Source organism: Phocoena sinus, chromosome 13 (assembly GCF_008692025.1).
Source record: "Phocoena sinus isolate mPhoSin1 chromosome 13, mPhoSin1.pri, whole genome shotgun sequence".
NCBI classification, from domain to species: Eukaryota; Metazoa; Chordata; class Mammalia; order Artiodactyla; family Phocoenidae; genus Phocoena; species Phocoena sinus.
The window spans coordinates 19,517,894-19,533,017 of NC_045775.1; the positions used below are offsets into that span (position 1 = coordinate 19,517,894).

The following is a 15,124-nucleotide window of genomic DNA, read 5'->3' on the forward strand; positions in this document are numbered from 1 at the left end:
ATAAAGAATAAAGTACCCACTGTCCTTTTCACCTCTGTGAATCCTGCCCCACGTCTTCTTGTCCTTCCTCTCCTGGGAAGCCTTCCCGCAACCAGCAGAACTCAAGGTGGTTTCTCCCTTTCCAGGTTCTATAGCAAATGGTCTGGGACTTCAATCATAGAATTGTACCTTAGGGGAAATCTCCCCTTATTTTATATATATATATATATATATTTTTTTTTTTTTTTTGCAGTACGCGGGCCTCTCACTGTTGTGGCCTCTCCCGTTGTAGAGCACAGGCTCCGGACACGGAGGCTCAGCGGCCATGGCTCACGGGTCCAGCTGCTCCGCAGCATGTGGGATCTTCCCAGACTGGGGCACAAACCTGTGTCCCCTGCATTGGCAGGCGGACTCTCAACCACTGCGCCACCAGGGAAGCCCTCCTCTTATTATATTGATGAGGAAACTGAGTCTCAAAGATCAAATGGCAGAACCAGGACTTGAACCCAGGACTTTTTAAACTCTAAAATTAGCAGTTTCCAATGTACTCCATTTATAGTAGCATATACCTTTCTGTTCCCACACAGAAGCCAATACATATGCCTTGAAAAACGACTATTAAAAGTATTCATCATGCTGCTATTTATAACAGTGAAAAATGGGGAGATGTTGATTTGAACAAATTTAAATAGATTTCTTTACCTTATGACTCTTCAGAGGCTTTAATAAGCTTATTTGCCTGCAAATCTGAAATGGGGGATTTGGTGTGCAAGGTTTCATAGATTTATTTGTCCACAGACCCTTTTTCTGATGAGTGCTTGTTAGTTACCCACTGTAACTACTCTCCTGGCGACCCTCCAACATCCAGTCCTATGGGTTCTCTCCAGTGAGCCTCTTGCTTTATCTCTTGACAGCATTTGACTCTAGTCTGTTGTGTGCGCTGGTAACGTGTCACATTTGCATTGAGGTTTGTGGAGCTGATGCTGAGGCAGGAAAGCTCAGGGATGCTGGCTTTGAGAAGGTGGTCAGGCAGTGACTGGAGGTTGAGGTCAGATTATCATTTCAGACCCACAGGCTAGTGAAGTTTGATCTTCTGGGAACGTTCTGGGGTTCTCCCTTCTTAGGCCTTCAGCTGCCCCTTGACCTTGCTCACCATAGCTGAGTAAGTGGTCAGTGGGGAAGCCACGCTAAGATGTACCAGCCAGCACCGACCAGCTAGCAGTTTGGGAAGGGCTCAGCTGCCCTGGGCTGGGGAATGCAGAGGGGAAAGCAGCCGGCGGGGTCCTGCACTGGGTGCCAGCAGGCCGGCCCTGCTCTGAGTGCTTTGCTGCATAAACTCGCTGTGGCCTCACAGCAGCCCCGTGTGCTAAGCCCAGGACACGGCACACACAGAATGTCATTACCTGCCCAACACCACACAGCTAGGAAGCAGCAGTGCCAGGATTTGGTTTGAAACCCATGTTGCTGCCCACTCTGCCTCCCCAGCCCCTGCCCTCCAAGGGTCTGAGGAGGTTGGAAAGAAAGAACAGACTAGAAGGAACCGCCAGGGTGTAGGTCGGGAAGCACCTGAAAGCAGTGCAGCTCTGCTGATAGGGGCACCTGCTCCCATCTCTTGTTCTCTGGCCTTCTCACCTCTCCCCACAGGCAGGAGAACGCCCGGGCCTCGAACGCGATGGTTTCCCACGGAGGCCCTGCATCATGGTCTCTGTGCTGGGATGGGGAGCCCCTGCACAGAGGTTTCTACCCTGAGTACCCAAAATGGGCTTGTGCTTCCTCGACCAGTTGGGGTTTCTAACAACCCTGAGCTTGTCCTCTGTCCAGGGCAGGTCCCAGCTCGCGGGCCCTTCAGAAAGGTTTGAACAAGGGACTGACAGTGGGGTTTGGGGGCCCTGATTTCTCATTTTCTCTAGTTCTCACTCCCTTAAAATGCAAAGGGCCGGTGTTCCTGTTTTAGGGAGCGTGTAGGGCACGTGCCACTGGGCATCGTGGGAAGGAGCGTGCAGACAGCCGCAGTGGGCAGAGAGAGGGCAGAAGGGCAGGTTTAAATCCTGGGCCTTGAGGCCAGGGTTCCCAGGGAGCTGTCCTGTCACAAGAAGTAGCCCTGGATGCCAGCCAGCTGGAGCCTGGACACCTTCTCCCAGGCAGAGGCAGGGAGGAGATGGGGAGACGCCAGTAGCAGCCCAGCCCAGAGAGACCGAACCCAGAGTCCGGTTTGCAGCCGAGGACTAGGTCCACAATCCTCCCTGTGCCCGGGGTGGGTGGGAGGCTGAGGGCACAGTAGTCCCTGGATATCGCAAATCTGATATCCTGTCCTCAGGGTGCCCCTTGGCTTCTCCAAGGACACGCCCATCCCCTAACAACCGAGTCTCCCCTGGAGCCCAGATCCCGGTTCCTTTCTCCTCCTGGTGGTGCCGCCCTCATGCCCTCCCCATCCTGGTCCCGGAGAGCCGCCGTGCTCGCCGCAGTAAAGCTCTTTGTGGCTCTTTGTGTGATTTAAGTAATTCCCACTAAAGTAATTCATTCTTTTCTGAATGACCCATAGGCTTGATCCTTCCAGGGCACATTTGCATTTCAAGTAAAGCATTTGTACAAACAGATTTAAGCGTTAATTGGTAGAATGAGGAGGCAATTATTTTTTCGTTTTTTGGCGGGGGGACTTTCCCAGGCCCTTCCCTGCCATCCTCTCCCCTCCCCAATGCAGGGAGGGTGCGGCTGGGATGTGCCAGGGGAGGCGTCTGCGTCAGGAGGAAGGGAGGAGATCAGTGGTTCCAACTGAAATTTTTTTACGGTGGGACCTAGACGCATCAACTTTTTATTTTCCCCAGGTTTGTTTTATTATCACTGATTTCCTAATGCTGTCATTTCACAGCACCAAAATACAAAGAAGGAGCGCATGTCAGTCTTCAGCTTTCTGAAAATGTGGTACATTATTCTTAGTTTTTTTTTCATTTTGCCCCAGACGGGTGAGAACCTCCTGGGGTGGGGGAGGGCTAGTGGTGAGAACCACTGACTGGGTGGCCCCCTGAAGCCCTCCAACTCTCAAACACCAAGGCTTTCAAACACCGCAGTCACACTGCATTAAAGATGCATTTTCAAATGTTAATAATTAATGTAGTGTTAATTTATCATAGTTTCACATAACATTCTATAATGGAAATGGCCCCAGGAGAGAAGGTGGTAAAGGAGATTGAGGACCAGAGTAGAAAAGAAGTGGGGATCAAACGAGGGGGCCGGGTAGGTGCAGCAGCCGCTCTTCCAAGCTGCATCCATCTTCCAGGACACTGGGGAAGAGTCATGGGCTGCAGGAGACCGTTGTATAGTCTTCTCCCAGAGAGAGGGAGAGAGAGCAAGAGTGTGTGTGTGTGTGTGTGTGTGTGTGTGTGAGAGAGAGAGAGAGAGAGAGAGAGAGGGTGAGTGTGAGTGGGTGTGTGTGGGAGTGTCCGTGAGAGTGTGTGTGTGTGGGAGTGTGGGGGGTGGGGGGGAGTGTGTGAGAGTGGGGGGGTGGGGGGTGGGGGAGTGTGTGAGAGTGGGGGGGGTGTGAGTGGGGGGGAAGTGTGTGAGTGTGTGTGACAGTGAGTGTGTGTGGGTGTGTGAGGAGTGAGTGTGTGTGGGGAGTATGTGAGTGTGTGTGTGACAGTGAGTGGGTATGGGTGTGTGACAGTGTGTGTGGGAGTGTGGGTGTGTGTGAGAGTGGGTGTGGGAGTGTGTGACAGTGAGTGGGTGTGGGTGTGTGGGGAGTGTATGTGTGTGACAGTGTGTGTGAGTGTGGGTGTGGGGGAGTGTGTGAGTGTGTGTATGGGGGTGTGGGGGGAGTGTGTGTGTGGCAGTGAGTGTGCGTGGGAGTGTGAGTGTGTGGGTGTGGGGGAGAGTGTGAGAGTGGGGAGGTGTGGTGTGAGTGGGTGTGTGAGTGTGGGTGTGGGGGTGAGTGTGTGCGTGCGTGTGTGTGTGCGTGTGTGTACACACGTGTGCACACGTGTGTGTTCTATGGCCTGGCTTCCTGAACAGGTGCTGGTCTGCTGGCACCTATGCCTGATTTCCAAGCAAAGACACCCAGCGGAAAAGGCAGACGTCTTGGAGTGGGGCTGGGGCTGGGGAAGCAGTGGGAAGGACCGAGGCCCTGGCGCTCTAAGGGAGGGACCCTTCTGTTTCCAGCCTGGGTCTGGTTTCTCACAAACGGCCCAACCTGGTCCCCTCGGCCTAACCAGGAGGCTTAGCTCCCCGGTGTTTCTTGTTGCCCTTGCAGGTGTATGTGGCTGCTGCGGTGCCCTGCGCCCCAGGTACAAAAGGCTGGTGGACAACATCTTCCCTGAGGATCCCGAGGTGGGTCTCGTCTCCTGCCACCAGCATGCCTCTCACCACCTTACCCCATCCAGGGCCCTGGGGGCTGCTGCGAGGGAGGGCAGGCCCCGGGACTCACTCAGACACACCAAAACCTCGGCCACGGCCCCATCGGTGACCAGAGGCAGCTGGGAGCCTGAAGAATGAGGAGCTTTGGACCGTTCTGCAGGCAGGATCCGCAGAGGGCTCTGGGAGTGTGTCTCGGTGTGCTCGGTGCTTCTGGCCACTGCTCAGCGTTCTCTTCACTCATGTCTCTCTGGGTGATAGTTCCTTGAGCCGCTAACTCAGAATGGTACTATTTCTCTGTTGTCAGGTGTGAGCATTTCCCTTCTTGGGTTTTGGCTCTGGAGCTCGTGTCCTCTCCACACTCCCTCTGGTATCTGCCAGGTGTCAAGTGGGCACAGGGGACACCTGGCTTCTTGGTTTCCAAGCTGCCACTCTACGGTCAGGCTTCATTATGGGTTATGTGGTTTCGGAAAGGGTCTGATGTACTTGACTTCTTCTCTGGAAATCAATGACCTCTTCCTGATAGGCAGTGGAGGGTCACATTTCCAACATCCTCTGGACAATTCCCTGAAAGCTGCAGAGCTGCCTTCTTCCTGTTTACTTCTCGATGTTGGATATCCAATATGTTTTAATCCTGCATTGCTTTCATTGAAGACTTGTCATCCATTCATATACACACATATACACGCACACACATATATACCTTCATGTACATACACATATGTAAATACATATAGTGTACACATGCACACACATATGTACATTTATATCACTGACTATTTTGGCTTATAGCTAGCACACTTTGGGTGAAGTTGTGAGTTCCTGGAGAGCAGGGTCTATGTTTTAATCATCTCTAGATCCCCAAAACCCACATGTGTGTGTCGCATACATTATAGGCACTCTGGTAAGTGTTGATTAAGTTGAATGACCATTTACCTTTAGACTTGAAGTCTTCTAGCCATCGCATGGCCACAGTGAGGATGATCTGTCTTTTACAGGATGGCCTGGTGAAGACCAACATGGAGAAGCTGACCTTCTACGCCCTGTCAGCTCCAGAAAAGCTCGATCGCATTGGCGCCTACCTCTCTGAGAGGCTCATCCGTGATGTGGGTCGTCATCGATATGGGTAAGTAGTATGGGAGGGTGGAGAGAGATTTGCAGAAATTATATATTTTCAGGGCAAAACATAGGGTCCTTTTATTTATTTATTTTTGGCTGCACTGGGTCTTCGTTGCTGTGCACGGGCTTTCTCTAGTTGCTGCGAGCAGGGGCTACTCTTCGTTGCGGTGCGTGAGCTTCTCATTGTGATGGCTTCTCTTGTTTCGGAACGCAGGCTCTAGGTGCACGGGCTTCAGTAGTTGTGGCACGGGGGCTCAGTAGTTGAGGCTTGCGGGCTGTAGAGCGCAGGCTCAGTAGTTGTGGCGCACGGGCTTAGTTGCTCTGCGGCACGTGGGGTCTTCCCGGACCAGGGACAGAACCTGTGTCTCCTGCATTGGCAGGCGGGTTCTTAACCACTGCGCCACCAGGGAAGTCCCAGGGTCCTTTTAAGAAATGTCAATAGACTGGATTGTTGAACAGCCTGAGAAAATGGGGACTGGGAGTGAGGAGTGGGTTCCCTGTGCTTTTCCAAAGGTAAAATGTGATGCTCTTGCCAAGATTTGGGAAGAAGGGGCTGTTGGCTTCCTAGGAGCACCTCTGTTAGCCTCCATTTACCCCCGTGTCTCTATCCAGAAGCCCTCACACACCATTGAACCCAGAATGTGCCGTTACTCTCACCAAACCCACCCTGCCTCATTCAGCTTACTCTCTTAAAAAGCAAGGAGGGACTTCCCTGGTGGTCCAGTGGTTAAGACGCCACCCTACCACTGCAGGGGGCACAGATTCCATCCCTGGTGGGGGAACTAGTAGTTGTGGCATGTGGGCTCAGTAGTTGTGGCTCGCAAGCTCTAGAGCGCAGGCTCGTTGTGGCGCATAGGCTTGTGGCGCACGGGCTTAGTTGCTCCACTAGATGTGGGACCTTCCCAGACCAGGGCTCAAACCCGTGTCGCCTGCATTGGCAGGCGGATTCTTAACCACTGTGCCACCAGGGAAGTCCCTGATCAATAGATTAAACAGCCAAATAGGTAGATTGAAATACTAAGCTACCACCTTCACTTATCAAATTGGTTTTTTTTTTAAAGTATATATAATTTCCAGTGTTAACCCAGGGATGGCAAAATGAGAGGCGTTTTCATACTTTTCTAGAATGAGTACAAATTGGTTGAAGCTTTCTAGAAAGTAATTTTGAAATATATGTCAAGAGCTTCAAAACCACTTATGCCCTTTGATCCAGAAATTCCATTTCTATTCATCTGTCCCACCATATCAATCTTATATATAATCTAACTTTACACACAGAGATGCTCGTTATGGTAATTTTTATAATACTGAAAAGATGGAAGTAACTTAAATGCCCAACTAGAGGAGAATAGTAAATTATGGTGTTTATCGCTTCAGGAAACGTTACCTAGTCAATAAAAATGGTGTTTATAAACATACTTTCCATATAATATGGAAAATGCCATAAGTAAATGAAAAATAGAATACATACTTATATACACAGTATTTAAATCAAGTTAAAAACAATAACAAATCTCAATGCCTGGAAAATACAGTAAAAATAAATATGCCAAAATATTGAGTACTCTTAATATTTTGTGAACAATGTGGCTGGGGTTTTTGGTTTCTATCTACATTTTTGTGTTTCCTAAATATTCTCTATTGAGCATGTATTACTTCCTGAAATGAAAAAAGTCAACGGCAGGACATACCGTGTTTGTTATGCTACCATCATGCCACAATCTGGAGTGGGGCTGGATGTAAAGAGAGCTCTAAGATGTCCCTGGTGGCATGGCTGTTGGAGCAAAGGGAAGGGTAGATCTAGGGCAGTTGTTCCTAAGTCCCATTGGTTCTGTTCTCTATGAAGCCTTTTATGTCCATCCTCTACTTTCCTCTGCTCCTACCTTTCTCCTGATGCAGGCTCCGGATTATGGCAGTGGCCTTGAAAATTGTCTCCCCGCTTCCCATCTTTCCTGTACTGGCCCTTCCAGATCAACACTGTGATCTTCAAAACACAGACCAAGCTATACTTTCCTGGCTTCTTTAGTGTACAATCTAAGGTCTCGGCTTGATTTCTGGGCTCCTCCATTACCTGCCCCCAACTTGCCTTTCACCCATCCGCACCTGCCACAGCTGCTCTAAACCCATTCCAGATGGACTAGCTGACGATCCCCCCCTGGCTTTCTGGCCTCTGAGCCTTTGCAGTGATCTCTCCCCTGGACCCTCTTTCCCACCCTACGACCATCCATCAGCCCCATCACCCTCCAAGGTCCCTTCCTCCTGGTGAGGAAGGTGGAGTGAGAACCAGAGTGTAAAGATCTGCATTGTGCTGACAGTGTGTAGAGGTCCACACCTCCACGGGACCCACCAGCCACGCTTACATCAAGCTATCCCCGGTATAAAAGCAAGACCGGAAACAATTCATTTCTATGGTCCCTTTCTATAATAAAATTAGGTTACACGCTCAGTAAAAAGGGCATGGATATAACGAACGTGCTGATTATATAAATCGCCTTGACATATTATAAAGCAGGCTCAAGCAGGTAAAAATGACTTTATCCTAGACTGAACCTGAAACTAATATGCAAGCGATACCATTAAACATTTAATACTAATTTTTCCTGCCCTCTCTGCAGTGATGGTTCTCTGAGTAAAAATGTCCTGTAGCCAGCAGAGCCACTCAGAAACATTCCACTGCCCTTAGAACTGCAACTCAAAATTGGTATCGTTCTGTTAAAAATAGCCATTGCAGCATCTAAGTATTTAAAGCCTTGACGGCCTCTCTGGGGGCTCTAATCATAAACATTTGGAGAAGAAAAATCTGTTAGATCTGTACTCCTGTTCTCTCTCCTCTCCCTCCCTGTCTTTCCTTACCCAATGCCACATTCATCATCATTGTCCTAATCCCTGGTGGCAGGTTTGGAAGAGTGAAATATTTACCTGCAGACAGTCTGAGGAGCTGTCTCCCTACCACCACGCAGGTGTCTGTGTTTATGGTTTGACCACGTGGACGTGAACCTTGGGTGTTGGACCCAGTGGCAGATCCACCCTCCTCTGCTCGTATGTGTTTAGCATCAAGGGTGATAACCAAACGTGGGCGGAGAGAGGATAAGATACAAATTTCAAGGTATTGCTACTCAGTGTGCGCTGTGATGGGCAGTGATGCAGAGCAGCAAAAAGTGAGAATTCTTCATATTTTTCTCCTTCCAGTTCAGCCCAACTGCTAGAACACCCCTAGAAACTGGAGAGCAAGGGAGCTAACGGCAGTGCTGGGTGAGATTCAGGGTCAGCTGACAATGACCGTGGAGCAATGACCACGTTCAGAAGGCCACATTAGAATCTGTCAGGTTCCCCAGTGCCTGGAGGATGGAGACGCCCATGCCAAAGAGGGGTGGGCTACTCCCTGAGGAGCCTGACCCTGGAGCTGCGCTGGTGGGGCTCCCGAGAGATACACTGTCCCCAGAAGGACCCTGAACCTGGTTGGAGGACGGAGCTGACCCTTCAGACAGAGATGTCACAGATTCCTACTAGATGACGAGTTGATCCTTCCCTCCCTTGGCTGAGGGCAACCCCTACTTCTGGCTGCTAAAACCCAGAAGTTTCTGTCCAGCAGTGGAGACATGACTAAATACATTCAGACTGCCCAGAATAAGAGGTTCTTCGTCAAGGTTCTTTGAGTGATTCTTGGGCAATGACTGGCTCTGCTAAAGCCGCCCCCTCTCTCTGCGTGCTGGTTCCCATCTCTGACCCTAGGTCTGCTTTCCTCTGCAACTAAGTCTGGTTCTCAGACTTTGACTGCCGGTTCCTCCTTTCCTGGAGGCTCCTAAGCCCACTCCTGACTGAGTGAAAGGTGTTCAAGCAGAAGCAGCTGCCTGTTCTGGAATTCAATTCAAGGTATTTCCTGCCTCACTCCTAAGCACAGGCCCCCCCCCACCCCTGTGTATTTTCCTCACTTGTTATAACTCACCTTCTGCTTTGGTTGGCCCATGACTCTGAGTTCCTGTTGTTATAACCTGCTAAGTAGCCTCTCCTGACCTCACTTGCTGCCTGTGAACCGCAGTCCATCCCAGATTCCCTGAGTTCTGCCTTCTTCACCTACTGGGAAGCCCTACTAGTGGATCCAAGATCCCTGGTCATCACCTGCTGCTGTGGTCCATGCCCTACTCTTGCCTCTCCCTTGGGCCCCTGTGGTGGGCTAGTTCTCACCAGCTCCTTTCTTCCCTATCCTGTTCCAACTACCCAGTCAGGCCAGTTTCTCAGACCTATTACTACACTGGACTCCTTTCAGGATACCAAGCCCAGAGCAGACCTCTGCTGAAACTAACCTGTTTGGCCCCAGTCCTGTTGAGTGGACGTTACCCTGAGAAGCCCGGGCTCTTTGAAAGTATAGACTTAATGGATGAGATGTACCCAGGAAGGTTGTAAGATAGGACCGATGCAGCGAGCAGGGGGTTCCAAAGCCCATTGACTTCGAATCTTCTGAGATACTTTGAAAAGTTCAAGTTCGCAATTATAATCCTTCCATCCTTAGTGTTGGGATCAAAGATGGGGATTGAAGGAGTGTGTATTCAGAGAACTAGGCCTTAAACTTTTTTACTTTTCTGTTTCACTTCTACCATCATTTTCACTTTCCATCAAAATTTCCTCTCTTGGTCAGTAGCCAATTTTTTTTTTTTTCTGGCTAGCAAAGGATGGTTTTCCTTATCAGGATTTTCTGGGAATATTTTTACAGGAAAGGGAAAAGCAGCAATCTAAGCTCTGGGGTTTGGGAGGCCTTCTGGTTTCTTCTCTTGCCAAACCCCACCCCGCCCCTTCCTTTCCCTCATTTAAACTCTATAAAATAATGGTGAAAGCCTTCATGCAGAAGGATGCTGGGATGATTCATAGAAGAAGAGAATTCCATGCTGCCTGCTCCCATTTCCCATCCGCCATGTTTGGTTGCCAGAATGTGTCCAGGTTTCTCCGCGGGGAAAACCTGTGCCTTTGGAAGGGCCCCGGCCCAGGCTGCTTCCCCAACCCTGCAGGAATCAGTCTGCTTCACGGCCTATACAGTGGACCCGGAACATGCCAGGCCTGGGTCTGCAAGGCACGACAGGTATCCTGAACTGTGGCTGTGACATCCTGTGAAGGGCAAGGCTATCGAGGACTGGCGGGCCCTCCAGAGCACGAGAAAACGTGGCTCCAGTTCACCAAACGAGCCCAAACACCCAATGCTGCCTTTGTATTTGAAAGACATTCTGTAGATAAGAGCATGACCAGATCCATTTGTGAATGTGCCCAGAGACAGCTATTTAATGATATTTAATAATATTAAACAATAATAATAGCTGACTCAGTTCATATAAATAAAAGAAATAAACATTTTACAAAAGTGAGAAGGAAAATTTCAGCGTAGAGGGGCTGTTTTACTTACGGTTGTTTGGTAAAGAAGTTAGGGCAAGGGTACTGAAGAAATGGTGACTGATGTCTTTAAAAAAGGACATTTAGAAAACGTCATGACTGCTGTTACTTTCATACACATGGATTTGCAAAGCTGGCTTATGTGTGAGGCAGTTCAGATGCACAATGTCTGAAACTGAGTGGCTGCCACAAGAGCTTTGTGGAGCTTTGTGTTGTGGTTTTGTAGTATCTTCAGAAATCATCCTATAGTCATGCTTCCTGTGCATTCTTTTTATTTAACCAAACTCTGTTTTAAAACAAAGACTAGCTAATCAAGAGTTTTGTACTATCTGCCTAACCTTCAAAGAGATATGATTTGGATCAAAACATAAAGAAAAAATCTTTTAATTCATCCCCTATTATATACACGGCATATAAACCTGACACTAGGCAGCTTCTTTTTTTTTTTTTTTTTTTTTGGCTGCTTCGGGTCTTAGTTGTGGCACACGGGATCTTCGTTGTGGCACACTGGGTCTTTTGTTGTGGCACGTGGGCTCAGTAGTTGCAGCGTGAGGGCTTAGTTGCCTGCAGTACATGGGATCTTAGTTCCCCGACCAGAGATCAAACCAGTGTGCCCTGCATTGGAAGGCGGATTCTTAACCACTGGACCACCAGGGAAGTCCCTCCAGGCCGCTTCTTAAAGAGAGGCCTTCTGCTACTTGCTTTGACTTAGAGGCATCAGCCTGACTCCTTAGCACCCAGGTACGTTTGGAGTTCTCTTCTCACTCTACCTTGCCTGCATTTTGTTTGTATCAGGAAGTACTTCCTGTGTTCCACATGGCTCTATGAGTAGAGGGGTCACCACCCTGTAATGGGCACATGGCCACACTCCGAGTACATGGAGCCTGCCTGATCTCCCCTCTTGCAGGATGGAGTCATGTTCAGCCCTTACTTCTCTTTCCTGTGAGGGCAGTCACTTGAGTTGCTTTGGATCGCTCAAGATTCACTTTTATTTGTGCCCTCAGGTTTCTAAAGCACTCCTAAACCTGATTATCAGATACTTGTGTTGTTTAGGGTATAAAGAGACTTGAAAATACAGTGGCTTCAGCAATATGGAAATATTTTTTCCCTCTCATGCAATAGTCCAGTCTGGGTTGGTGGGCTCCGCCCATGAGGTCATCCGGGGCTTTCACCTCTGGCCATCTATTGGCTGCCACTCTGCAGCCAGCAGGAAGAGGGAAGAGAGGACCCGGAGGACAATCCTGTCTTTCAAGCAAGCAATGCTGACGTTGCTCACATCACTCCCTCTCATTTTAATGGCAACATGGAAGTCACGTGGCCTCACCTAGCAGCAGGAGAGGCTGGGAAATGTTCCCAGTGAGCAGCCACAGCTCAGCTAAACTTCTAAATGACTAGTGAAAAGGGCAAAAATAGATTCCAGGGGAGACATTTAGCATTCTGCCCTAGACACCTAACTCCTTAATGAAAACTGTAAAGATTTTAACCAGAATAGTTTTGCAGAGTCTCCCTTATTAGAAGTTAAAAGCTAACCTTTTTCTATGAATGTCTGCCTTGCTTTCCTTTTTTTTTTTTTTTTTTTTTGCGGTACGCGGGCCTCTCACTGTTGTGGCCTCTCCCGTGGCGGAATGCAGGCTCAGCGGCCACGGCTCACGGGCCCAGCCGCTCCGCGGCATGTGGGATCTTCCCGGACCGGGGCACAAACCCGCGTCCCCTGCATGGGCAGGCGGACTCTCAACCACCGCGCCACCAGGGAAGCCCTGCCTTGCTTTCTTTAGAATGCAAATGCTTGGTATGTAGGGGATGTATCTTTCATGATGTGCCTTACCTGACCAAATGCTCATTATGTCACTATCGTGGAACAAACGTTGGGTTTGAGCTTCGATGTGTATTCCTGATTCTCAGTAGGAATTTGAGTTGTGACCTTTTTCTTGGGATTTAAGAGAGGCATTGAAGAAGACAGTAATTGGGGTTTGTCCTGCAAAGGCTAGTCTGGAAAGGACTGGGCATTTCAATTGTTTATTTTATTTTATTTTTCTGGCCGCGCTGCAAGGCTTGTGGGAGTCTTAGTTCCCCAACCAGGGATTGATCCCGGGCCATCAGCAGTGAAAGCGCAGAGTCCTAACCACTGGATCACCAGGGAATTCCCAGGATTGGGTATTTTTAGCATGGAGAAGAGAGGAACATGGTAAATGAGATCGTTGTTTCCATGTGGTTGAAGGGCTGGCAGGTAGGAGAAGGTTCAACTCTCTTTTTTGCTGCTTCTAAAAGTAGAATTGTGAATAAAGGATAGAGGTTATTAGGGTTTGCTTGAAATATAAAGAGGTGTTCATTTGGTTGTCAGAAAATGGGATGGGCAGCTCTTCACCAATGGATGTCGTGCGTTCCTAGTTTGTGAAAGTATTCACTTGGGTTTTAGTCTTTAGAATAATTAAGTGGTTAGAGACTTAGAATTGACACAGAGCACCTGCTGCATAAGGAGAAAAGAATTTTCATTCTGTGTCTGTCTTATTCTCCATGAGGTAAAAATGCTCCCTGGGCAAGCTGAGTGTCATCCAAACATAGTACCACTGTCAACCGCATTGTTTTTTTTTTTTTTAAACATTTATTTATTTATTTATTTTTGGCTGTGTTGGGTCTTCGTTTCTATGCGAGGGCTTTCGCTAGTTGCAGCGAGCAGGGCCCACTCTTCATCGCGGTGCGCGGGCCTCTCACTGTCGCGGCCTCTCATTGTGGAGCGCAGGCTCCAGACGCGCAGGCTCAGTAGTTGTGGCTCACGGGCCCAGTTGCCCCGCGGCATGTGGGATCTTCCCGGACCAGGGCTCGAACCCGTGTCCCCTGCATTGGCAGGCAGATTCTCAACCACTGCGCCACCAGGGAAGCCCAACCGCATTGTTTGATTAGTACTTCATTATAGAACTTCTGAGGTCTTCAACTACAAAAATTGCAATTTTATGTTCCTTAACATTTGCAGTTGGCTGGTCCTCAGGCCCATTTCAGATTCTTCATAAACTTTCTTCATTAAGTTCTTTGCTTCCTCCCCACTAGAGCCTCTTTCCTTCTTTGGAACCCTCGTGGGATGTCATTTTTTTGGTAACATTTCTTATTTTCCCTTTAGAGGAGATATCTGTGTATTTATCTTATCCCTCCCACTCTAGGCTCTTTAAGTTAAAGGACTTCTTCATCCTTACACCCCTGCACTGACAAGGACAGTGTCAACAAACCCGTCTTGACTTTGATGAGTAATTCTCTGACCTCACTGGGTTTGAGTTCAGAAGCTGCTCTTCTGGGCATCAGTTCTTTCTGCTTGTATTTCCTCATGAAATGGTGTACCTTGTCTGTCCTCAAGTTCTTCATGTGTAAAATAAGGGGCTGGATGAATTCATTTCTAGGCTCCCTTCCAGCTCTGCCTCATTCTGCTTCTCAGGGCTGGGCTGGAGTGAGCACTTGTTGGAACAACTGTCCAGTCGTCAGCAACCCGGGGGAGAGCTGCATTAGCTGGATGCTGCCCAGGTGGTCACTGCACTGCCATCTAGATTGCCCCAGCCACGCAGTGGGGGCGGAACAGGCACGAGGCTGAGTGATGGCAATGATGCTGCTTTCCCCAGGTACGTGTGCATCGCTATGGAGGCGCTGGACCAGCTGCTCATGGCCTGTCACTGCCAGAGCATCAACCTCTTCGTGGAGAGTTTCCTCAAGATGGTGGCCAAGCTGCTTGAGTCTGAGAAGCCCAACCTGCAGATCCTTGGCACCAACTCGGTAAGGAGGCCCAAGGGGCTTTGCAAGTGGGAATGGTGGGGAGGGGGTGTAGAACCTCTGGGTCAGCATTGTTATGATCCATTCCTATTTGGTTTCTGATTTTTCCCTTAAATAAGTTTAGGTGAGGCCCCAGTAGATGTAAAAATAGAAAAGGAGGTATTTCTTTGAGAGCAGGGGGTGCCCAGTGCCCTCAGAGCCTGGCCCCTGACTCCATGGGGCATACTTTGAAAGCTGTCCAGGTTGTGCTTCTTTCGAAGACAGAGTAAACGGATGTTCACAGGACAGAGGGATCAGATAAGTGGGAAGATCACAGGGAAGCAGGAAACAGGGCTTCTGGCTTAGTTCTGCCCTTTCCTAGCTGGGTAACCTCGAGCGGGTTATCTTTCATGAGCCTGGCTTCTCATTGATACCCTGAGTGGACTGAACTCAGTCCAAGCTTTGTAATGTAACTGGTCTCAGTACAAGTGCCTGCTATCATGAGGGCTTATAGTTTTGGGAGAGAAGAGCTATCAGATGTGTCAAGAACTCTCAGCTTTGCATGTATCTA

General features: G+C 49.1%; 1 protein-coding gene across 1 annotated transcript in view; it reads left to right on the forward strand.

Moving 5' to 3' along the window:
* Positions 1-4,230: 4,230 nt before the first annotated feature.
* EFR3B (EFR3 homolog B) overlaps positions 4,231-15,124 on the forward strand; it is a 48,573-nt gene continuing 37,679 nt past the window's right edge. Inside the window, exons 1-3 of the mRNA XM_032652931.1 lie at positions 4,231-4,299; positions 5,322-5,449; positions 14,427-14,577. Of these exons, the coding sequence (XP_032508822.1) occupies positions 5,343-5,449; positions 14,427-14,577 (258 nt within the window). The 5' untranslated portion in view covers positions 4,231-4,299; positions 5,322-5,342. The remainder of the gene's footprint in view (positions 4,300-5,321; positions 5,450-14,426; positions 14,578-15,124) is intronic.